Here is a 27,015-nt window from a genome sequence, read left to right on the forward strand (position 1 = left end):
GTTAGCATGCTAGCATGTTAGCATGCTAGTTAGCATAGTAACTTTGTTAACATTATTATCTTTGTTAACATAGTTAGCATAACTGCTAGCAAACATTAGAGCCATTCCAACTGTCAGTTATCGTCAACTATCTACCTAAATAATTTAACCATTTAAACTATCCACCTATTTAACTGTTCAGTCATTCCAACTATATTAAACCTCATCTACTTAGCAACCAATATAGTTTGTTTTTTTACTCTGTATGATATTTTACATCATATTTTTGCATTTTCATGCACTGTATTTCCTTCAGGAAATGCTTTTCTAGTTCTTATTATTCTTCTTCTAACGCGTTTAATGCAGCTTCAACCATTTAACGTAGAAACTTCATTCAAACATTGTCACGTAGGTCTTACTTAGGACATGGGTGCTTTGTACTTTTCAACTTTGTAACTTTTATACTTTTTAAACTATGAATTAAAAACTCAAAATTTCCCCATTGACTTAACATTGCCCTTTATGACATCACAGCAATTAGAATCTTCTGCCAGGTGGCCAGGCCACCTGGATCAGAGCCATAGAGAGAAAGAGTTGTGACACTCTTTGATGTCACCGCCAGTGCAGTCACGTGGTTCGTGTAAACCACTATAGTTCCAAAACATACGCTGGCTGTCATGTTCTTCTATGGGACAGACCGCAGCGATTGCGTTATTTAACGGTAAATATATATATAAACATACACCCTACTACTTTTTCAGCTGTTATTGCATGATTACATATTTGTTAATGTCAGTTTTGCATTTTGAGAGGCAGGGTGACAACGAAAAAGCTGTATATTACTTAGATACGTTTTACATTTTTGGAGGGAAAAGCTTATGTTCATGTTCGCATGGACAGAAGTACAGGCTAGAACGGTTCTAACTTAAGTTTTCTTTTCCATATCATTCATGTGATGACAGATGTCTCATGATTTTCATTTTATCGCAACTGGGCTGTATTATTGATTACCGTGATTTTGCTTATAAATTCCGATTCAGCCATTAGCTTTACCTTCGTGGTAGGGTCTGCCATGGTCCATTCAGCATTCGCCTAGCAGCTAGCTCACTTCTGATAAGTGGTCACCCCCAGACCACAACATGAAACATGATCATGTTAAGACTAAGAATATAATTTTAAGATTAAGCCATTCATATATTATCAAAAGCATTATGCTTATATGTTTGGGTCTATAGGTAAGTGCAGAGCTATTAAGATTTTTCTCTACGGCTCTGGGTTAATGCACAGAGTAAGAGTAAGGTTAGCTGCAGAGAGAGTGATGGAGAACAGTGACAGGCGACACTCCCATTGGAATTAATTCTGGACTCTCTATCCGACCACATAAAGACCTCGGGATACTTCGGTTTGGCTTTAGGGACCCTCTACTCACTACCACGTAAGTGCAATGTTGTTTGGAACTGTAGAAGAGGTATAAAAATAGCGTTTTGTAGCGGCGAAATAATATGCCCTTCTCACTTCCACGCTAACGAGCTTTGACTAAAAACGGTAACATCGAACTTTCTCAAAACACATCCGAATGACATGATTTGGATGTCAACTGAACGTATGTACTCCCAATCATCCGTAAATTGATCTAAAGAGCATTTTACTCTGGATAATTCCTTTAATCATTCAAAACATAAACAAAAATTCCAAGAGATTCCACCCCGTAACTCATTTTTTACACTGGTTTTACGGGTTATAGTAATGTTGTCAAATAAGCCATTACTTCAATTCTTTGTGTTTCCTTACTCTCTGATGACATATGGTGATAATTTTTGGAATGGTTACAATTTATTTTCCATTATTTCCTACATACTGGTCCTTTAAGTTTGGGAACCTCTGGTCTAGCATATGTAATGCAGTGCCAGTGCATGGAAATCAGGTAAGACAACTCTCCTTATGAGGGAAAGTACCCACCTATAAAACTTCAGTCGGTCTGTTTTTTTGTAAAATAAAAATCAATTACCTTTTTTTCTTTCTGTCTAACTTTGTCTTATTTGAGTACAAAATCTAGGATATAGAAAAAACAAGATTTTTTTTTTTTTTTTTTTTTTATGTTTGGTTTCATACGTTAATCTCAATCCCACTGACACACAGATACCTCTCAGTCCAGGGGCCTATTGCACAAAAGCAGAATTAAGACATCCGGGATACATTAAGTTACTGAGCTGCGCTCAATGAATCCAAAACAAGAGCGTACAGGCTTAATTGGTTGCACAACGAGCAAGCCAGGATGAACAGACACGGATTCATCAAGCCAGGTGAAACCTATCCTGGATAAGGGCGTGCTCACGGCTCCCTCAAATAGAACCCGCCACCGATCACAGATTCACCATGGCAACTAGAGCGGCTTCATTGCTTCTTCTACGGTGTGAAGTAGGTAGCGATAGCCTTTTTACAACAGCAACAAACAGCAACACCTCTGTTTAGGAGAATATTGCAACTAGTTCCGCAACCACCACGCGCAAAATGGTTAGGCACTGCCGTGCCGTGACGTCACATTGTCGCATGACAGGTCGGGAATGGCGAGTATGTAAAAGTTAATTAATGATCACAAACATTTAAATAATGACTGTGGGTCTAGGTATATGTGATGACAATGTGTAGTGGGCAGTGGAATAACTATTGGTTTCCGTTTGTGGTGACTGCTGACTGACAAAAGGGATGAGATTAAATAGATCCTGGAGCAGGCTAGCTCCACAGAATAAATCGCCATGGTAACTTATACCATAACATATCCTGCTGCCCCCATCCCGCTTTTGTGCAACTGGATCACAGATAAATTGAGCCAGGATAACCAAGATATCCCGGCTTAATCCCTTATCCTAGTTTTGTGCAATAGGCCCCAGTCCTTTTCTTGTGATGTCTATTTATGTTTACTAAGGTTTGTTAAGGTTTTTTTTTTTTTTTTTTTTTTTCTCATGCAGGTGCACCTCCATTAGGTTACGTAAAAAAAAAAACTACCTGATTGACCCCATGGGGTTTTATCCACCACTTTAGGGGTAGTAACCACAATTATGATTAGATAGTTATGGTATATGGTTATAGTTATATGATTTAGCAGACACTTTTGTCCAAAGCGACTTACAAATGAAAATAATACAATAGTTAAAGGAACCATATGTAAGAAATGTATTTCAATTAATCATAAAAAGGCCCTGAGATGTCACTAGACATTAAGAAGTCATGTTCATTTCAAATACTTATATCACTGACACCAGTAGTCCGGCCAGGATATTGTCATTTAAAAAGTGAAGTTGCAGCCCTCAACTGATGTTGATGTTGTGTTTTGTCATGTCATGTTGTGTTTTGGCCTGATGTGCCACCCTCCACCTATCTACTAATCACAAAGTCAGTAGTGTTTTGGCACCGGGGTTGGCAACCTCGAGTCAGGGGGGAGGGTGAGGGGATAGACCGCTCTACATTAATTTGAAAGTGATTGCCGTACCCGTCTTCGCCACAATCCTACATATGGTTCCTTTAAAAATGAACAGTGAACAGTTTTAAAATGTTGGTAAGACTATATTAAGGGAAATGGCAATAATAAACAATGTCAATGCAATATCAATGATCTATAGCCTAATGAAAATAAAACGAATACCATTATATACAAACCATAACTCATAAGAACCACTTACTTAAGTGTATGCTGAAGAGATATGTCTTTAGACCCTTCTTAAAAGACCTAAAATTATCACAGGAACAGGACGTGCAGATGACTGCCATATCTGGGTGCTAAAAATGTAAAATGTTAAAAATGACACAAGTTATAAAAACGTACAAGTTACAAAAAAAAAAAAATGACAAGTTCATAGGTAATAGGTTTACAAATTAAAGGAACCATATGTAAGATTGTGGCTAAAACTGGTACTGCAATCACTTTCAAATTACTGTACAGCGGTGTATCCCCTGACTCGAGGTTGCCAACCTGGATGCCGAAACACCACTGACTTCCTGATTAGTAGATAAGTGGAGGGTGGCGCATCAGGCCAAAACACAACATGACAAAACACAACATCAACATCAGTTGAGGGCTGCAACTTCACTTTTTAAATGACAATATCCTGGCCGGACTACTGTTGTCAGTGATATAAGTATTTGAAATGAACATGATTTCTTAATTTCTAGTGACCTATCAGGGCCATTTTATGATTAATTGAAATACATTTCTTACATACGGTTCCTTTAACAATCAAGCAAACAAACTAAATAAAAACTGTCAATTGTTGAGATCATTGGTACATAATGTTAGGGGTGGGTCTGTACTTCAACCTGCCAGGTGGGGCCAAAGCTGTGGGTGCCTCACTTTCACCAGACATAGCTCTGCAATAATGTCATCATGTGTTCATATCCAATAAGAAAATCACACATTTAGAATTAATTTATTTGAAGTGCAATGTACAAGGTATACAAAATATAGCTTTGAATGTTGATCTGTGATTGTTAACCTATAATCCATATATTTTACAATAATTTACACAATGTTTACAGGAAATATACAACCATGATATATAATCAGAATGATGCAGAAGAAAATGCTGTCAACAACATTTCAATTTAATGTGATATTATTGTCCAGAGGAGATTAAGGCATTTATTAGAGTAGGAATGTAGGTGCCCCCAGACTCTCATTGAGGCAGGGAGCATGTTTTTGGAGATAAAATAAAAGATAAAAATATAAGATTAAATAAAATTCTGTTACAAAATGTACTATTTATCTATTAATATGTCCTTATCAATAATATTCAGAGAAGATTGACTTAACATTGTTATTTTACAACAATGCACAACAAACAAACAACAAAAGAACAAATTATACAAAAGTGAATTAAAGAGCAAAAAAGAAAGGACAAATAAAACATATAATAACAATAATACAGCATACAAGAACAATAAAGAACAATACAAAACCAACATGTCTGCAATATCCAGGCAAATACACTGTAGACTTAACCGCACTGAAGCATTGATTAACAAAATGGGTTGGCTGATGGTCAACAAAAAATATAGTAGCTATCTTACAGGAATACATCAGCAATGCATTATACACAGCAAAGCAACTATTTCAATTTTTTTCAAATGTACCGTCTTCTCTCTCAGATCAACTAACCCACCTTTCTTACTGGGATCAAATGACCCACCTCAGAACATTCAGCTGGGAAGTTACAGTAGTAAAAATGTTGCATCATTCAAAAGCCACATCCTTACTAATGAGCAGAATTACATTATATTCATATTTATCACCCTGATGATGACCGAGATACTCATATGCCAATATAGTATGTCACATACTGTATATGTGTCTCTGTGTCAGACAAGAGATCCACATTCCACAACATCCAAAGATTAATCATTCAGATTAATTTCACATGATCCACAAAGCTTCACTGTGGAATTTGAGTACATCTTAAATGCTGCAAAGAGCTTTCCCGCACTTGTCAATTTACAAACATCTGTTGAATAAAACTTTCCCAAGAGTGTAAGTTTGTCCTCACCCACACTGTAGAATGCCAAGTATTCGGCATGTTTGTTTAGATACAGACCAATTCTGTGTGGACAATAAAATTCAGGGCAGTTTGCTATAATCTTGCGGTTCTGGAGGAAACCATGTAACTTGTTTAGATAAATTACAAGGCAAGGGAAAAATCCAGTTCGGCCCATTTCGTCACCTACAACTTCCAAGTAACGTGTCCTGGATGAAACCCCTATTTCTACTCTGTCTCCACTCACCTCCACCTCCCAATAGCACTTCTTAGTCAAAGGTTCTTTACATAGCATAATCTCGTAGTTGGATGTCTGATCCGAAGCTGTTGACATTGTTCTGTCCTCATGAGAAAGGAAGATCTTGTAGAGTGGTACTCTGTCATCCAGAGTGAGTTCATAGAAATCTACAGACAATAATAAAAGTAATTTGATTTTAAGAAATTAATCACAAACCATAAAATTAAATGACATTTACATCTATTTGTTTAGCAGACCTTTTTATCCAAAGTGACTTACAGAAAGAAGTAACATTCAAGCTACAGTGCAGAGGAGACCTAGGGCCCTATTTTCGCGACGCAAAACCTGGCGCAAAGCGGATTATTATCCCGACAGAAAGTTTATTCCTATTTTAGTCTCGGATTTTTCGCTTTGCGCCCAGGGGTGTGGCAGAAGGTGTGTTCCGGCACACAATCCAAAATTGCTATCTTACACCTTCTAAAAATCATTACACCACTGACCAAGAGAAACCTGGTCAGAACATTTTATGACATTTATATGTCATTTTAAGAGCGCATTATCAACAATGATATGGGCGGGTGCACAACTCACCCTGCTTCTCTCATCCACAGGAAAGTGCACCAGCGCACATCCATGCAAGCATTACAAATTACACAATTACAATGGGAAACATAATTATAATAAAGATATCACGAAATACATCTCACAATGAGTAGTTATTCACCATCATTTACAAATTGGTAATGACAGGTAAAAGTGATTAGGCGAGAGGCACATATGAAGCACAGCTGAAGATGCACCGTGACGAGATGTAAGCAGCAACTCCTACAGCATAAATGTCCTCAGGTTTTTTATTCAGTCATTCAAACATTATTGGGGTAAGTGTTGCTTTATTCAGGCTATGTTTTCGATGGTAACCCATTGCCAGTCAATAGTGAAAATAATTAACTTTTTTTGTCGTTGACTATGATGCCATGATGAAGCTAGTTTCACTTAAGTTCAAATAGTGTGGATGCGTGTGTAGGCTATACTCTGTTAGGTTTTAGTACAGTATGGTTTAGTGGAATACCTATTTGAAGTTGCGCTGCTTGCTGTTAAAAAAGAATGACAGATCTAATTTTCATTGTTTTAAAGGATGTTAGGTCCAAAACACACCCATGACTGATTTAAGATACTTAAGAACCGCCTTGTTGCGCCAGGTGTCCAACGTTTGATAATGCTTGATTACAAAACCACCCCCAATGTGGACTGGACAAACCCCTAACCTCTTCGCCAGTGACCATGCGTTTTAGATCGCTGAGATAGAGCCCAGAAAGTTGCTTTCTACTTGCTAGTGTGTTTTGAAATGAAACAAAGCAATTTTGTCTCAAAAACATTGTGGGTAAAAGGCAGAAAATTCAGTTATCCAGGAGCCATCAATCTCAAACATGAACGAACAGGTCTAACGTTAATTTGGGCCCAAAAGAGAAAGTTGGTGGGCAAATCAAAGGACAACTCGGACGTAGGCTACTGTTGAACGTAGGCTACTGTTTTTGGACTATGTAGGCTAGTAGCCTAGGTTACTGTTTTCTGGCCTATTTTATGTGTGGTTTGTGTGTGGCTGCTATGTTCAAAGCACATTACATTAGGTTGACTCATTTTAACCATGATAAGTAGAAGTTAGTGCATCAGTGAGTGCTATTTCGATACAGTCAAGTGTCAGTTCTAGTCAGGGGATAAATGCTAGAGTTAGCAAAGTTAGATCTAAGTAGTGCTACGAGAGGAGATATTCCCTGGAGCTGGGTCTTCAGGAATTTTTTGAAGATAGAGAGGGACGCCCCTGCTCTGGTAGGAACTGGTAGCCCGTACCACCAATGGGGAACAACAATTGAGAAGTTTGGATTGGTCTGAGCGTATGGGTGGCAGAGCCAGACGAGACTACTTTGGGCTGTATTTTGCACCCTAGCGCATGGCGTAAAACTCGTTTTCCACCCGGCGCAAAGTTTAATTCCTTATTTTGCACGTTTAATTTAATCACATCAAAGTTTAGTTTAATCACTTTTGGCACAGTGGCGTAACGAGCCAACACCGGGCCCATATGCAGGATTATCAAGGCGGGCCCCCCTTCTACAGCACATGATAACGCAATGTCCACGAGTAGGCTACCATGAATAGGACAGGATAGGATCCTTGAGACACAGCATATAAGAGATGAGATGACTGACAAAATCAGGAGTACGCGCACCACAAAAACAAAAATTCTGGTGAAGGCGCACAACACATGAAAAAACACTGCTGGTTAGGCTACTATATGAAATTGCATTAATGATAAGTCATTATGTTATGCTAAATCGTTCATTTAGCCACAAACATAGCACTAGTGCAGGGGTGGGCAAACTGCGGCCCGTGGGCCGGATCCGGCCCGCCAAGCACTTTCATCCGGCCCGCCGAGCATTTCATTTGGGTATCAGGCTGCTCGCTCTTTTTCTCCTGTGATGGAGACGACTATGGTTAGCTTTACTGCAAACTGCTTTTCACTCTCCTTAGAGAACGTACAATGTCAATGTCAAAACATCATGTTAAATAGAGAACATCATGTTAAACTAAGTTAACTCTTAGTTATCTCCTTTGCAGCAGATCTAACGTGAACGTCATGCGATCCATTTAATTGGGAACGCATCTGCGCTCACGAGAGGGAGAGAGAGCCGCAGGTTCCAGCCAGTTGTCATTATTGATATCTCCTTCTTATAAGAAACCTTTAAAAGGAAATCATGAAGGCAACAGTAGTTCCCACTACTGACCATTTAAAAACTGTGAGAAGGCCCAGCCGTAGGTACAGCACTAGCTATAGCGGATCAGGCAGAAGATCATTGAGAAATAAACGTGAATTAAAGCGACTGTCTTAAAGCGACAGTGCACAATTTATACATTTGTTAAACAGAATAAAATGAGCAGTTTTTTTTAAGCAATTCATATTTTAAAACAAATACTTTTTATACTAAATTATAGGCTATAAGAAATGTATTTTTTTTATGTGTGTGTCGTGGTGATGGTGGTGGTGGGGGCCCGCCGATTAATTTTCAAAACCCAATGTGGCCCTTGAGCCAAAAAGTTTGCCCACCCCTGTGCTAGTGCATAATAGAACTGCCCGTCTGCCCTCTTTGACTGAGCTGCCCCCCTTACCAAAAAAAAAAAAAAAAAAAAAAAAATATATATATTATTTATATATATATATATATATATATATATATATATATATATATATATATATATATATATATATATATATATATATATATATATATATATATTATATATAATAATAATAATAATAATTTTATATATAACGTAATTTTGATATTCTTAGAAAGCGAAAGTAGGCTATGTGTGAGCGCAGATAGGTGCGTCCGATGTATCAGCTGGAATAGTGATGTGAGTCGCCGAGCAGAGGTGATGGATGTCACAGGTGAGCTACATGAAACTTTGAGAATTCCAATTCAAATTATGTTAGGAAAAAACGGTGAGTATCCTAGTGTAGCAAGAAGCATATTTTTTCAATGTCATTAGCGTGAACAATATTAGGCAGCTAACCGTATGTTGCATTTTTGCACGCGAAAATGTATAACGAGTCTATTTGATGGAGAATACGTGAACTTTTAAACCATTAAGATGGGCAATAGGTGAATAGGCAGACATCATTAGTCTATTAACCTAAAGGCTAATGAATAACTTTAGACAAGGTGCATTGCTCCTAAACTCAAACAAGTTTATTTATTACCTGGTTTGGTCCAACAAAGATAATCTTAACATGGACTATGCTGGGCTGTGTTAAGCTCTGAACAATGTCCGTTTTACAGTGAAAGGCCCGGTCGCGAGTGACTATTATTGCGATAGGGGGGCCCGGCCGTCAATCATGTATTTCTAGTGTGATGCGTGCCCCTGATTGGTCCGGGCCCGTAAGCAACCGCGTACCCTGCTTACCGATAGTTACGCCCCTGGTGTGGCAATTAACAACTTAGGGAGTGGCTTAGCGTATTGTCTAAAAATCGCTATTGTACACCTGGTCAGAAGTCTATGGCGAGTTGTTTATATGTTATTTTAAGAGCGCATTGTCAACAGTCATATTGGCGGGTGCACCTATCATCCATGAACACACACCAGCGCACGTCCAAGCAAAACATTACAAATTGCACGATTACAATAGGAAACATAATTAGAATAAAGATATTACGAAATACTGTACATCTCATGATGAGTAGTTTATTCACCATCATTTGCAAATTGATAATGACGGTTAAAAGTGATTAGGGGAAAGGCGAGAGAGACGTATGGAGCACAGCTGAAGATGCACTGTCACAAGATATAAGCAACTCCTCTGCAGGATAAATGTTTTTTTATTCAGTCATTTGAGTAATATTAGGGTAAGTGTTGCTTTTTCCAGCCTATGTTTTCGATGGTAACCCATTGTCAGTCAATAGTGAAAGTAACTGCATATAACTGTCTTGTCGTTGACTGACACCTTGGTGAAGTTAGTTTCACTTTGCCAATGAGTTCAAATAATAGACGAGTGCAAATGCGTGAAGGCTATGCTAGGTTTTAGTAAAGCATGGTTTAGTAGAATGACACTTCCATACGGTCTCGCAAGCAGACTCCTTCAAATGCGCCGTTGAATGTCAAAATACCGATGCATTTATTTGACATCACGCTTTGCACCGTTAAAGGGAATGACAGATGTCATTCTCATTGGTTTAAATGATGTTATGCCCCAAACACACCCATGACTGATTAAAAAACCTAGGAACACCTTGTTGTGCCAAGCGCTCGACGTTTGATAACGAAAACCCTCCCAATGTGGACTGGACACATCCTACTAAATTTGAATAAGCTTTTGACGAGTGAAAATGCGCTTTAGACTGTCATGATGGGGCACTTTGTAGGCAAGCGTTAGAGACTTGAATTTGATGCGGGCGGCCATAAGTAGCCAGTGTAGCTGGGTGAGTGGCGGGGTAACGTGCCCTTTTGGTTGAAGGCACGCCGATGTGTTCTGGATCATCTGAAGGGGTTTCACAGTGCAGGCTGGAAGGATGTTACAGTAGTCAAGTCATGAGATGATTTTGGCCTGTACCAGGAGATGGATAGCATATTGAGTCAGGTAAGTCCTGATTTTCCATATGTTGTAGAGTGCAAACGCTATGACCAGGCGACCAAGGCAACATGATCGGTTATAAAAGTGATTGATAGTTATAATGCATTATTTTGGTAAGAGCTGCGTTTTGGGCTTGACCCACCTGATTTTCTCTGGGCCCATCCACATTGTGAATACTTTAAGGGCGTGTCTAGTTGCAGTTTGCTATTTTGACAGCACAATAAGTTTGCCAGGCACATTGTTCAAAAGGGTTGTTCTTATGTTTCTTAATTAGTCATGGGTGTGCTTTGGACATAACATCCATTAAACCAGTGGTCCCCAAACTTTTTCTTCCGAGGGCCAGCTCACTATGCCTGGCTCTGAGAGGGCCAGAGACTTGGAGTATATCAGTAACCATAAATAGCTAGTGCTGTGAACAAGGCAGCCGTGGCCCACTGGTTAGCACTCTGGACTTGTAACCGGAGGGTTGCCGGTTCGAGCCCCGACCAGTGGGCCGTGGCTGAAGTGCCCTTGAGCAAGGCACCTAACCCCTCACTGCTCCCCGAGCGCCGCCATTGTAGCAGGCAGCTCACTGCGCCGGGATTAGTGTGTGCTTCACCTCACTGTGTGTTCACTGTGTGCTGGTTGTGTTTCACTAATTCACTGATTGGGTTAAATGCAGAGACCAAATTTCCCTCACAGGATCAAAAAAGTATATATACTTATACTTAGTCTACCTTAGTTGAATATTCCATTACATTTAATCAAGGCTTTGAACCGGTTCACGGAACGAAAACGGAAACCAGAAACTTTTGATGTTTTGCTAGGAACAGAAACGAAACCAGACACTTCACAGTTTTTTATGTTCCAGAACAGAATCGTTTATCTAAAATAATGGTAACCGGTTAATACCATTATTTTTTTTCGTTCTTTGACAAGATTTCTGTGCAATATGACTCGGTGAGCTTGACTTCTGGTCGTTCACTCATTGGGAGAAATGTAATAGAGAAGCTTGCCGCCACCTGTACGGGCAGAATCTTTTGTCATTTCCTTCTGGGCCCTGATAAGGTTTTGGGCATTTGTTTATAAGTTTAATATTCACAATGACAGCTGTGTACACACCATTGTGTTTTTGTATTAGTACAGTACGCTGTGTTTGGAAAATAGGCTCCCGCTAGATTTTCATGTAAAAATTGATTTGAATTGATTTTTGCATATTTTGCTAATGAGTCTAAGGAACAAGATTTTTTTTGTCTTAAAATTTTCACGATCCATCTTTAGTGTTTTTATCTGTATGTTTTAAAATAAGCGATTATATCTAGTCCGAAAAGTGATTTTCACATTTTCTAGTCCTGGTGTGGACTATGGCTACCCTCAATGAGTCTCCAACTGCAGGGTTACTGAGGCCTGGCTCCCTCCTGATACCCCCATGAGGCTGTGGAGCAGCCAGTGCTGGTGGGCTGGATGAATCTTGACTGGTGGGAACGGGTTTAAGCTCAGAGCGATGCATGGTCTTAAGGGGGCCCTCCTCCCCATACGGCCTGATCTTATAGTGTGTACCAATTCCATCCAGACATTCCACAATTTCATACTTGGTGGACACCCACGTATCCTGGATTTTGTGGCGACCGTGAAAATGGTTCTTGCAAAAAAAAGTGTACATGTACATTACATTTAGCAGACACTTCTTGACCAAAGTCACTTACATACTGTATGTCAGCTATATTACAAGGGATCACGTAGCCCAGCTCCTTAACCACTACACTACCACCGCCCACTAGAAAAAGACCAGAGTGCCAGGTGGTAATATAGGTACGGTGTCAGGACCACCATGCCTATGATATGCCGCAGCCTCTTCTAAGTGTCTCCTAGCACTAGCATAGACAGAAGTCAGGTCCTGATGGCCCCCACCCCCAGATGGCCATAATTGTTGTGTAGGCTAGTGAGCACTTCGACTCGCAACACCTTTCGCAGTAAAAGCTGCAGCACTGGATCCCTGGAAGGAGGAGCCTGGATCGCTCGGTACAAGGTCCCATCCACTTCCTGTATCTGAGACCACTGCTTTATCAGCTGCTGGACTTCCCTTGGTTCACTCCACTTGTCTTAACGGGTAGGTGGTCGTCCCTGTCGCCAAAACCACAGGTATCTGGAAATACAGGGATCAGTCCCTTGCAGGAATTTCAGGTCTCTTTTGGTTCGACCAGGGATGGTGTCCACCATACAAGATTCTGTCATCCAAGAGTCTTGGATAGGTGCACTCGAGGCTTACATGTTGGCTATAGCAATCGGCAGGGGGACGTTGAGGCCGTGTGACGCAGATCGCAGTGTTAGTGGGGCTTGTGGGAAGCCTAGAAAGGGCATCGGCATTGCGATTAGCTGTCCCAGGACGATATTTGATGTTGTAATCAAAGAGGGCAAGCTGAGAAACCCAGCACTGTTCCAGAGCGCCCAGTTTCGCTTGCTGCAGGTATTGGAGGGGATTGTTGTCAGTGTACCCGGTGAACTTGTTGCCCAGGAGATACTTGCATTTTTTTCTGTAATTGCCCACTTGACTGCAAGGAGTTTGAGTTTCATGACACGATAATTTGACATGTTCCTCTAACTTGGCTGCAAGCCCCGGCTAGCAAAGGCTATTGGTCGCCGTAACCCATCCTTTTCCTGTCACAGAACCGCCCCCAATCCTGCATGGCTTGCATCCGTCTCTAAGATAAAGGGACGACTGAAATCGGCATAACCTAGGACTGGCGCTTGAACAAGCCGTTCTTTTTAAGGCTCTGAATCCAGAAAAAGTTCTGAAGACAAACCTGAACCTGACTACATTCAATGTTAACTATCCAATATTCAGATGTCTCTTTATTTGTAATTTAAATGTATGCAAATTAGTGCATAATTAATGAGATATTGTTAAAGATTGTTAAATTACATCTATAAACATATTTTCATATGCACAAATAATTAAATATAATAATGCACAAAAATATTATCTCTACATAAATAATAAACTAGTAAAGTTTCATAAGATTATCAAGGAGTTACATTTTTTACCCTATTCACCCATTCTATGTTGCCTGTGGAGGCCAGTTTTAGGTCGCAAATGCTAATTAGCAGGTTTAAAACTAAAATATCAGCTAAGTAAATATGATATTCAGAATCAGCACCCAAAAATTACCCTCTTTACCAGTGTTTTCTCACATTTGACCGTCAACTGATAGTAGTCCCAGTCTTAATTATGCATTATATAAATGATGTCATCTAAGTGTGAAAATGGATCGTGAAAATTTGAAGACAAAAAAATCTTGTTCCTTAGACTCTATACTAGCAAAATATGCACAAAAAAAAATCAATTTTTACAAGAAAATTCAGCGGGATTACACAAGACACCGTACTATATTGTCTGATGACATAAAGAGACAAAAATGCACTGATTGGGCCCTGACCAGGTTTGGCCAATTGATGTTCACAATGGCAGCTATTTAGCCTAGCATATTTCAGTTATTTACACAGATTTAGCTATGTGAGTTGCACAAGCTTTTGGATGGATGTAAAAACTACAGTGATGCTTCTGTAATGCTTTGTGGTTTTGTATGATGACATAAGAGAAACAAGTGCACTGATTGAGCCCTGACCAGGTTTGGTCAATTGAAGTTCTCAATGACTGCTATGTACTGTAGCCTGCCCTGTCCTATCTGTCATTTGCACCAATTGAGCTATGTAAGAGAAGTATAATGGATATGTGTTCAGTTGTTTGTCAATAAACAACATGGCAGATATTTTCCTTAATTCATGTATAGTACTAAAAAAAATCTAGGTATGTATGTCAGAATGTCAGAATTACCGTTATGCCGCTTACATAACGGTATGTAGCCTATAGTGCTTTTTTAATATTTGATGACAGGATAGAGAAATATGTAGACTAACAATATAATTTTAAAGTCCTAATGATCAGCCTACTTATTTGTATGTCCCGCAGCTGACATGGAACGTTTTTTAACCGGTTCAGGAAATTTATTTTTTTGTTCTAACTGGTTCAGGAACCTCAATTTTAGGGTTGAACCGAAAACCGGAAACAGTAAAATACTGTTTTTGTTTGGAACGAACCAATTGGGGGAAAAATCTGGATCAAAGCCCTGCATTTAATCATAGGCTACTGCAATTTAATACCATTGTTAGCTGTGTTTATGTTGCCATCATGCCATATCCGTGTAAAATGACTTTAGCATTCCCAAAAGTATTAGCAGGGAGTCCCAAAAGTATTTTATTCAAAATGTGTGAACTCTGTGTCTTTGCATACACAGCTCAAGTTGTGAACAAGCAATATCCTACAAATAATTTAAAGTTCTCAAACTATGAGAGTTTTATGAAGTGCTGGCTAAAACATCTGAACTCACCTGATGAGAACTTTGTGAACTCTATGAACATTTGAACGAGTGAATAAAAATAGAAATAATTATCCCAGAAAGTCCCAGAAATATGACTTGAATAGAAGTTAGTTAGTTAGTTATTAACAATTAATTGATAAACTTTTAGAATACTTTGAGCACTGATGCAGTCAGCATAGACCTCTTACATTGTTTGCAGGAAGGCCTACATTTCATTCCGTTTTCGACTGCAAACGCGAAACAGCGCCAAAACAACCACCAGTGGACAAAAAAAGTATTACATGTGTACTGTTAAGACTCGCCATAGAGAATGAATGGGGGAAATTACGGAGGTCATAGTTTGATGTCGTACTCCCGTGTGGGCCAGATGCTATATACCACGGACATGTTTTGTTGGGCCACCCAGAATGAGGCTGCGGGCCGTAGTTTGGGGACCACTGCATTAAACCAATGAGAGTTAGTTTGAGTATACATATACCATGGACCTCACAGTTGCAAAATGCAAGGGAACATGAATCAGCCTATATTTGCACGGACAGCAGCTCTTCAACTTGGCCCGTTAAAATGTGTATGAACAGTCTAGAGACTCATTTCATGAAGGCCCTTTTGGACATGTCAGTTATTTGCACCACTGGGTAAAACTGCATTTTGTTTTAGACTACTGGTATTTAATTTGTGCATTGACAATAAAGTTGAATGTCATATGAACTAGATGACCTAAACTCTTGCATATGTAGAAGAAGAAACATTCACAAAAATCCATGACATGACCTCTCTTCTTGATCGCTGTTGAAAACTGCATTGATCTGACAGGGATTGTTTTGATGGATAAATAAATAAATAAATCCATTATGCTGCTACCGTCTGCTTTTCCCAAATACAATGTAGCCTACAGGTGTACCTTTCATCAGTCCAGTTGCAATGGATGGACTGTGATGAACTGCCCTACTTGTGATTGTTTAGACATTTTAAAGGTTTTATAACAATGCTACAATTTTTTTGGCAAGTGGTACAACTCCATCAACCTTTGCAGCGCCAGTAGGCTACTTTCTGTGCGGCCCGCAAACACACATGCCAAACAAGCATACACAAAAGTTTCAAGAGTGGGGGATGGAGTAGAAGATGGAGACGAATTGATTAATGTGATTTATTTTCGCGGAATGGATGTACAGGACTGAGCGGCGGTCATAATTTGTACCGCTATGCGGTACATCTAGTTTTCTTAGTGTTGCTGCATTAGAGTAGCCTATTCGAGAAATAATGATTCCTATTGGGGGGAAAAGGTTGACAACATAATGTTAAAATTCCTCCCTCATTGTCCAGATGAATGAAACAGGCATAGGGGACAAAATAAACATAGGCTACAGATTAAGCTAAACATTCGTATAGGCCAGGGGTTCCCAAATTTTTCCACAATAAGGCCCCCCAAATACCACTAGGTTCTGGCCAAGGACCCCCTTGATATGTTACTAAACCCATCGACAATACTACGGCAAATGTAAAAATACATTAAGCTCATCCTAATAATTATTTTAGCCACAAGCACTTTGCGATGGAGCATACAGTGTATGTTCCCCTGTTCCATACAAAGCAGGGAACATAGGACCCGGGTAACAGGACCTGGGGAACATAGGTACGCTCCCGTCACGGTGCGTCTGAATGGAGGTGCGTCTTTGCATTTGCACGACGGTGTCCACTAAGCATACAATGTTTATTTCGACCCTTTGTCCAACATAACTGGAGGTGGCATTGGTAATCGTGATGCTAATGTCTGTAATGGACATGGTAAAGACAGCAGGGATAGTAAAAATAGGGCTCTGAAGAACTACAAAGTCACCTGAGATAGCAACAGATTTATTAGCCTACTTTATGGTAGGCTTTAGTAAGCTTTGTGGTTATAGTAATAGTTTTCTAATGTTGGTTTACAAGTGACTGTTTTCCTTTTCATTTGTCATATGGATGAAATGACAAAAAAGAAAAATCTGCTCAAATATGCTCAAAATATAGTATTTACTGAAAGGTACATAATTCGAAGTGGTTGCCATCCAGTGACGTTATACTATGGAGATTAGATGAGTAAATGTACCCCCTTCATAAACGTTTGATCATACTGAATGATTTTCACATTTACAGTTGGACTTTATCTCTGACCAGTTTCAAGCCATGGCCTTGTGAAAAGTTAATGTCAAAATCCAGTGTTGTTTTTTTTAAAACCCTGGCGGCTAAAGGGTTAAACTCATATTTAGTTGCAAAAAAGCACACAGACAACATATCAAATGTTGAAAATGACAAATTTGACTATTTCATGAAAAATATATGTTCATTTTGAATTTGATACCAGCAAAAAAATGTTACAAAAAAAGTTGGGGGTAACAAAATGCTGGAAAAGTTGTGTAATATCAAAGAAAACAAAAGGAGGAATATATTTCACAACTAATTAGGGTAACTGGCAACACCATTGGGTATGAAAAAGAGCATCCCTGAGAGGCAGGGTCTCTTAGAAGTAAAGATGTAGGGGTATTCATCATTCTGTGTAAACCTGTGCGCACAAATGAAACGCGTATTATAGAAACACAAGACAAAACAAAGTAGAAAAACAGACACATGACAAGACAGTGAGACAGGATCAGACTGTTTGGACAAGACAAGATGACAGATAGACAGGTAGACTGAGGTTGGTCAAATGATTTGGCGTGAGTATACAGTATGTGTGTGTGTGGGGGGGGGGGGTCAATTCTGGTGATATACACGGTTTAAGGCTATGTTTTGGTTGAATTATTTTGGTTGAATTTAGAAAGGTTATGAATGGGCTCCAAGTATCTTCAAAGGCTGACTTATGCTTCTCTTGGAAAGCATTATTTTTTTCCATTGAAATGTATTCTGCAATTAGGTTGGTCCAGTGAGTGATGTGGCATGAGTTCTTAGATTTCCAGTTTTGGAGGACTACTTTCTTAGCGACAGCTAGAGAAATGAGTAAAGGATTTTTAAATTTAGATGGGAGATCGGATGTGCAGAGATGTTTAGATGTGCATCGGATGTATCGCCAAGAGGACAGAGTGGTGCTGATGCTGTAATTCTGCAACTCAGGATGGTGGAGAGTGTTTCAGTAACCCTTACCCATAGGAAGTGAACTGGTTGCCAAAGCCAGATTGCATGGAAATAGTTGTCTGTGGTTCCTAAAGTGCACTGTGTTGATATCTGTGTTGGCCAGTTCCATTTTAAACATTTTGCTTTGAGTGATGTGAGTTCTGTGAATGACCTTATATTGTAAGTGTAAGTTAGAGTTAGTGGTCATGTGGAAGATGTTTTTACAGGTTTGTTCCCAGAAATCAGGTTGGGAGAGAAGGCCAGGGGCCTCATGTACAAAGACTTGCGTGGATTTCATACTAAAACATTGCGTACGTGCAAACCTGAAAAGTAGCGTACGCACAAAAAAATCCTGATGTATGAAACTGTGCGTACGCAGCATTCCACGCAGCTTTTCTTTGTACATCCCAATTAACATGAAATTAAGCGTACATGCACGAGCATTACACTCCACCCTCTCTCCTCCCTCAATCACACTCATTTTAATATGCTAACTAGAAGGCCGCTCGAGAGCGCAGACCTCCGCGAAGACAAAATGGCCTATACCGCAATATTAATAACAATGAAAACTCATTTGTGGATCCATTCATACTCGAACCTGCTCCAAAGTTTAATAATTGAAATCCTCAAATTAATAAAAAGTTTATCTCCAGCGAATGCGAGGTAGAAGTGTTTATCCGACGAAATGGCAAGAATCTTACGTCTTTATCATCTGTAATTAATAACAAAAAAAAACAGTAGTGGCAGAGTACCGCTCTGGCTATAGGGTCAGAGACCGTGGCAGAATTACTGGTCAGTCTGCAAGTAGGTGACAGGGTTCGCATAACTGGGTTTGATGCATTTGAACCATTACAACACAACTTCATTAATTAAAAAAATCATTAAATCAATCGTGTCCAAGTAGGCTAGCACGCATCGCGCACTCAAGGTGGAATAAACAAAGTTGATCCAGTCCACATCGCCACAACATTACAATTTCTGGATCATATCCCTAAATTTGCACACAAGTGTGACCACAATAATGCGAATGCTTACTCGAGGAAAGTCAACGTATCCTATGCAGTCAATCACACTAAGGGAAATATAGCCACGCTTATTCTATCTATATGAATAGGCTAGGTTTCATTCCCTTTTAATTCTTATCCTCTAATAAGTCTACAGTTGTCATTATAGATAGGTTGTTGCATAACTTAGTTGAATTTGAGCATGTTGCATGTCCATTTGTATAGAAACATATGCCTACTTTCGAAGTGTTATCATTTTTAATAACCCACGTTTCACAATATAGGCCTACTGTGCAAATAAAGGCCTAGACTCAACTATTGTTGTTGCGCTGCATTGCCTCTAAGTGTCGCCAACTGACGATACACATTGGAAATGTGCGTACGCCAAACATGAAGTTTGCGTGGAGGACCGCACACTCTCACGTTCAAGTCAGTCTTCGTACATCCGGACGTGAGCGTGAGAAGTGGCTAACGCAGCATTTTTGTGCGTACGCAAGCTTTGTACATGAGGCCCCAGGTCTTTTTGCCATTTGACTGTTGGGAATGTTATTGTGTTGTTGAAGGTGGAAATGAGTAAATACAATTTAGATAATAACTTTTTATGACTTGATTTGGACGAGGTCTTCAATTAACTTAGATGGTCGTAGGGTGTTATTGTTTAGATTGACTTTTTTTCATTCTTAGTTTGAGTTGTTGGTATTGAAGAAATTGGTCTCTCCCAACCCCATAGGTCTGCATGAGAGTATCAAATGACATGAATTGATTGTTATGAAATAGGTGGTGAAAGTGTAAGATTCCCTTTTTCTCCCATGTGGAAAAGTGGACAGGTTTGTTTTGTAACGTGAATGTTGGGTTGTGCCACAATGGAGTGAATTTATGCAGAGATAGTGATGACTTAGTGATTCGGTTAGTTTTCCACCAGGCTGTCAGTCATAGAGATGGTGGTGATTTTACCGTTGATAGATTTGCTGCGCAGTTTACCTGCTGGAAAACCCTGTAGCTCCGGAGCAGGGGCTCAGACCAGGGGGTGCTGCAATTAGCAATATTGCATTTTGATCTGTAGTTGCTGATGTGTTTTATCAATCTTTTATTTTTTGATGTGAAACTGATGACAACATGTTCCATCCAGTTAATTCTAATGCGTGCGTGCAAGGGCAAGGCAGGGCAGGACGGGGTGGGACGGGCTGGCTGGTGGAGGCGGTGGCAATACTCAGCCCTGTTGATCCCGGGTGTCTGCTGAGTTCTATCAGAGACTTTCTAATGTAGAGACACAGCACTCAAAAAATACTCCATAGAAATGCATGGGGCTAGTTTGTCACGCCAATATGGCCGTTGTCTACACATATCCCACCCCTTCCTCGGCAAAACGTCGACATGTAAATACATTGAGCCAATCATGTGGTGTGATGTGAATACATTGAGCCAATCATATGGTGTGTTGTGAAGACATCGTGCCAATCATGTGTTGTGATCTCGCCGCTGGAGCAAGATTGGTGTCGTGAAGCCTTGCACACACGCAGTTCGACCCAAAGACTGTGCCCGATGAGTGCCCATAAAACGTTGGTATATGGCCGCCGAGTGGAGGGACTTGCCTAAAAGGACTTTGGTTCTATCTTGTCACCGTGGCTACTCCGGCCTATGCTGCTTGGCCCCCTATTTGGGGGCCAAGCAGCGAAGCTGCGAAGGCACCCATTGTGTTTCTAAGTTTTCCTATTATTATTATTATTATTATTCCGTCATGGAAGTCTATTGCAGCCCATAGAACCGTCTGGTAAAAAGTTGTAAAATTTGGCACACAAATTAGGCACAGTCCCATGATTAATTTCACCAAGTTTCAAATTGGCACCTCGAGCACTATAGCGCCACCAACAGGCCAAAGTTGGATTTGCGTTCATACAGTAACTTTTGACCCGTTGGCTCGATTGTCAAATATGAGGTATCGTTGGAATCCTTGGACCAAGCCGAGTTTAACGCACCCTATGACGTCATTTTCCGCCATGATGGATTTTCCGCCATATTGGATTTAATCAAAAACACCTAAAAGTTATCACAGGTCACAAAGTTTGTCCGATTGACACCAAACTTGACACATAATCTTTAGTCCAAGCCTCAAAAAAGTTATCCCTTTTTGTCTTCAAATCTAAAACCGTTCGCCCGTAACAGCCAATCATAACACTGCATGAAAAGTGTGATTTCCGTCGGTATGCGGCACTGTAGATTGTCGTGGAAGTTCAGTTTAATGGCTGTTCGCGGCAGTTTGCAGGCAATGCCGAAAACTGCCATGAATTGTCAGAAATTGACGTGGGCCTTGCTTGGCAGTCGTCCGCCCATGACCCCCCTCCTCCTAATTCTAGGGGAGGCTTTAACATGTAAATGAAAATGCTGTGAGCTATACAAATGCAAATCAGGGTAGCAGGGAGAGTGAACTGTGCATGCTGGCATGACTGTGGCCTTTGGTCTTGCTTAAACAACTCCCAGTAATACGCTCAACAGCGTAGAAAGAAATGATGCTGGGTATGACATGTCTGTTCCCTGCAAGCTCCAATAATGTTACCTGACTTAAAACAGTCGATAGAGTTTAGATTCAGATTTTCCCTTCACACCAACACAATGAGAATTTCAGAGGCAAATATATAAATGATTGTCTTTATCACTATCTTCATTCAACAAAAATGTATTCAAAACTGCATATATTTTTGTTGAATAAAAAATATATACCTATATAAGTGACCCTGCTGTGGCGTATAGACTGAGAATGTTTTGGACTGTGTAAATAGTCTACTACCAGTGAAATAGCCAATCCTATAATCTATAAATAGTGCTAAATAGATTGGCTATTTCCCTAGTAGTAGACTATTTACACAGTCCAAAACATTCTCAGTCTATACGCCACAGCAGGGTCACTTCAATAAACCACTAAGTCCAACCGTTACACCCCCACGCCAGCAGGGGAGACACTTCCTCTAGTGAGCAGTGGTTGCACTGTGGTCGCGCTTCCACCAGAACAGCTGATGGGATAAACAACAGTCAGTGTGCGGCGGCAAATTCAGAGAGGAGCATCTCCAAGCCTCACCTTCCCACAGGCTGCAGCGAGCTGTACTTGGATTCAGCAGAACAGAAAGGCTAGCCTACAGTTTCATTAGGCTACTACTTCACGTTATTTGGATGTATGTGGATGTGAATCATAAACAACGCGCCCGCGATCGTCTGCGCTCATTCCTTCTAGAAGAGGGGACCTTTAAACGAGCACTGCCCTTTTTGCTTGGAAGAATGGAGAGCATTGGATCTAGTGCCAGATGAGTGGTTACTTGTCTCGCCAGGAGAATGGACATCTGCTTTCGGAAAATCAGAGCCAGCCGTAGCCTACCAGGGTTCACTCGGAGACACATAGGCGCTACAGGAGAAATGGTAAGATTTAAAGAATACTATGCTTTCATTCTGCTGTAGGCTATAAGGAAATAGATAGGCTACGTTGATAGATACAGATCTTAACTGTACATTTTGTTTTCACAGACTAACTTTGCCTCTTAATGGGGTCGTGACCTCCTCTTTGCTCAGAGCTGTCTGCAAGTCATTCAAGCAATTAGGTAAACTCTAGGTTGCTGTCCATAGAGGACCGGTTGGCTGCTCTGGAGTCGAAAAACTGTGCGGGAGAGACAAACTTTAAGAAGAGAAGACTGGTGCACAATCCCAAGCTTGCGGTAAGAATATGTTCGATGACTGATAAGCTAAAAGTACCCTAGCCTAAAACCAAAGCTAAGAGTAGCCTAGTAGCTTTGCAAAAGAACAAGTGAGCAGAACCAGCTTTATTAAAGTGTATTTTTTTGTCATTTACAGGAAGCAGTACGCCGTCTTCACAACTCGGAGACAAATTGCAGGCGCTACGAACCGGAGCAAGGGTAAGATTTAAAGAATATGCTTTCATTATGCGGTAGGCTATAAGGAAATGGATACGTATAGATACCATAGGATAGATACCGATCATAACTGTACATTTTGTTTTCACAGACTAATCTCGCCTCATAATGAGGCGGTGACCTCCTATTTGCTCGGAGCAATATCTGCAAGTCCAGATTTACACGATGTTGATAAAGACAACATTGTGTGTAAGTGACTTGTTTTTACTGTTTCTCCTTGTTTAATGTTACTGTGACTTGCGTTTGATTTTTATTCATACCACTCTCATTTAATTGTTTTCCAGCCGCCTGTAAGACGTATTACGAGACGGTACGCAGGAGCTTTATATATACCCAGCCAGAAAACTCATTGCGGGCGGAAGCTGCGAAGTCGAGCGAGAAGAAAGAGGGTAAGACTTTATTTGGTGACTATTTTTCAGGTGCATTGATAGATTAGTGTTGTGTCCATACGCAGTGCATCGCATCGCACAGTACTGATTCATTGTTTTTTTACAGCTGCTGGAATCGAGACAGAGTGTGCTAGCAGATGACGAGGTGGAACTCTGGAAGTCCGCCACCGTAGACCTCATGTCTGACGAAGAAGATGGCGTTGTTGGCGGGGTCTCTGGATGGATTGTACGGTCGCCGTCATTTCGTAGGCCGGAGCTCTCTGAACTCGAAGCTGCAGTCCCGGTTAGAGGCGACGCCGAAGTACAGAGCCACGCACAATAGGCGTCTGCATAACGGACCTGCCTCGGAAAGAATGCCGCCAGTTACCTACAACCCCGAGGAGGCAAACGGACAGTTCACGGAGTTGTAGTTTTTGGATCATCCTCTACCCATGTGTGGGCAGATCCTCGCTTTGTATATAGTTGTGTTTGATTTAATAAAGCTCTTTCTTTGCATAAACATGTTCCTGGCAAATGTTCATTTCCTCTATAAATTCATTCATGTCCTTGATGGTAGCCTAATAATAGTGTAGTAATATATATACATTATTATTGGGGATCTGCCAACCAATCACGAGTGATTTTACTTGTTTGAAAGTTGTGGTTTCATCCAATACTGAGTAAGGAAATTCAAGCCTGGCCTGGCCAGGTGTGGTTTTGATGCCAATCACGAGTGATTTTTCTTGTTTGAAAGTAGTGGTTTCATCCAATACTCAGTAAGGATATTCAAGCCAGGCCTGGCCAGCCGCGGTTTTGCTGCATTCATATGCTAATTAGGGCCATTAGCACTCTGAAAGCTCTCCACATACGTCATTGTCTGGTTCCGACAATTTGTGGCACAGACAAACGGCAACAAGCGCGGGTTGCAAATTGTCGTCAACTACCGAAAATGAGGGAGATCTCCGGTCGTTTACGGAGACGAAAATCACACTTTTCATGCAGTGTAATTGGCGGTGAAGCCACCAAACAGGAAGTGAAGTGATATCTCAGCAAAGCTTTCACGTATCAAAACCAAACTCGGTACATGGGGTCAGGACCAAATAAGGAGGAGGCTCAATAAATATAATGACCTTTGACCTATAGGTGGCGCTATAATTAGCAAATTTACCTTTTGGCCTGTAACGGGTGTTGTGTTTGGAATTAAAAATTACTAATGGTGATTGTTAATACTATGGGAGGTCGTAAATAGGTTTGGGTATCGAATATCGAGTATTGGTTGGAACCGGGACTATCTTTGCGATTTTCCTGGAATGGTTCAAAAGTTTAAATTTCGATTCCTAGTTTCGATTCCCAGTCCGCCGACCGGAAGAAGAAACGGCTGAACACCAACGAAGAAGCGCATAGTTCATAGAATTAAAATTCATGGAGAATGTCAGACTATTTCATTCAGAAAGCAGGGTTCCCGCGGATCCTTAAAAAGTCTTAAATACAACTGAATTTTCGAAAGAGAGGTATTAAATGTGCGTATGGGACCGCCAGCGAGTGCAAGAGAGTGAGTGATGTCTCCATCCAGTTTCGTGTATTTAAAACGCAATTGTATAAGTGACTAGGCTATTAGGCTACGGGAGGAAGTGTGTTCGTGGTGTAGCTGAGGCCTAAGAGATAGACAGGTAGCCTACGTGGAATGAGGGAGCCTATGGTAGAATGAGCGGGAGAAAGAGTTGGTAAGCCAGTTAGTGATAGGTTGGCCATATGTTCGAATTTAGGCCGGACATATGGATTTTAAAAGCCCTGTCAGGCGTCCGGCACTCATTTGTTCTCCTTTTTGGAGTTGCGCTTGGCATCTAAAGTCTTTGCTCAGATGCAGCATCGTTTCACAAACTATGGACGCGAAGACTGCTGGTCAAATTATGTGCAGTGCTTCGCAAACAGGAGGAAATACTGTATATGTTAAGTTGATCTGTTTGCATCTTTCCAGCGTGTGTTGCTGGCCTAGCCTAGGGAAGAAAATATCTGTCTAAGTTATAATAGCCTACCTGTAATATCTGCCAGCAGCTTGCTTGCCAGCATTTCCCAGTAGGCTAGGCCTACTTCGCAAAAGTTGTGAAATATAACCACATATTTTTTGAATGTCGGCGACTGCTACATAAAAAAGAAAAATGTGCGTTCATAATACCTGCGTGCTTGAGATGAAACCAGCAGTTTTCAGCAGGATCATGCGAGGAGGACCTGTCTCTTCATTAATTTAGAACAAGTCAATGGTTTTACAATGTTTCAGTCAAGCTTTGGTTGGTTTAGATACAACTGGTATGCAAAATGTAAAGTAGTGGATTAACTTTAATTTGCTGTGCTGCATATTGGACAATAGATGCACATAGTAAATTATATAAAGTAGGCTTATTAAAATATGTAAATAGCTTAGTCTAACTTTGAAAAAAATATTGAAGGGAATCCAGTCCAGTGCACATGTCTTTGGCAAGTAGCCCTAGGCTACTACAGACACAGGTGAAGAACAGTCAGCCTCAGCAGTAAGCAAAACCAAATATGTACAGCCAGCTTCAAAATTGGGCATTTATAGCTGTGAAGGTAATTCACACACAATTATTTTTCTTTCGCCAAAATATATCCAAAATGGGGTGGGGGTTAAAATTAGTAGGGAAAAAAACTATTTCATAAACAGTCTTAAATAAATATAGTCTTAATTTTCATTTAGATGTCTTGAAAAGGTCTTAAAAGTCTTTAAATTTGCACTTGGAAAATGTGCAGATACCCTGAGAAAGACCGTTGGTTAGCTAGCTCATTTAAAATATCCTAAACTTTTTTTGACCCTGCCTTTAAAAAAAATTGGAATTGAGAATTGTTAGGAACCGGAATTGGAATCGGAATCGTTCAAATTGAAACGATACCCAACCCTAGTTGTAAGTCCGACAGATGTGAATTTGTGTCGTCAACGTAATTGATCCGGCAGCCATATTGGATTTAATCAAAAACACCTAAAAGTTTTCACAGGTCACAAAGTTTGTCCGATTGAAGAAATTTGGTAAATTTGACCACTGTGTGGCGCTATAATCACAGGAAGTAGGCTCATATCAGCAATGCTTACACATATCTAAACTAGGGCTGTCAATCGATTAAAAAAAAAATCTAATTAATTACATACTCTGTGATTAATTAATCTAAATTAATCGCATATATAATTTTTGCTGTGAAAGTATTTTAAATATTTAAATTCAAATGAATCATTGAATAATCAGCATTAGTGACATTAAAGTTCAAAACCTCTTTTATTATTATTTTCACTGTTCAAATAATGGCCATAATAATCTATGATATGACCTAATATGCTGAGGAAATAAATTCAAAAGTGCTTTGGGAAGAAGTTTTTTTTTCACATAGAAGGTATTTCAGGCCACA

The 27,015-nt window shown here is 40.2% G+C and overlaps 1 protein-coding gene and 1 long non-coding RNA gene across 4 annotated transcripts in view; one reads left to right on the forward strand and one right to left on the reverse strand.

Annotated features, from left to right (window-relative positions):
• Window positions 1–4,819: 4,819 nt before the first annotated feature.
• LOC121713681 (NACHT, LRR and PYD domains-containing protein 12-like) overlaps window positions 4,820–27,015 on the reverse strand; it is an 83,413-nt gene continuing 61,217 nt past the window's right edge. For all 3 annotated transcript variants that reach the window (XM_042098513.1, XM_042098514.1, XM_042098512.1), the window contains one exon: window positions 4,820–5,909. In XM_042098513.1, the coding sequence (XP_041954447.1) occupies window positions 5,368–5,909 (542 nt within the window). In that variant the 3' untranslated portion in view covers window positions 4,820–5,367. The remainder of the gene's footprint in view (window positions 5,910–27,015) is intronic.
• LOC121713682 lies at window positions 22,816–23,413 on the forward strand. Its single transcript, XR_006032911.1, has 3 exons — window positions 22,816–23,017; window positions 23,154–23,215; window positions 23,325–23,413. It is a non-coding gene; the product is annotated as an uncharacterized LOC121713682 (long non-coding RNA).

Source organism: Alosa sapidissima, chromosome 7, assembly GCF_018492685.1.
Source record: "Alosa sapidissima isolate fAloSap1 chromosome 7, fAloSap1.pri, whole genome shotgun sequence".
Taxonomy (NCBI): domain Eukaryota; kingdom Metazoa; phylum Chordata; class Actinopteri; order Clupeiformes; family Clupeidae; genus Alosa; species Alosa sapidissima.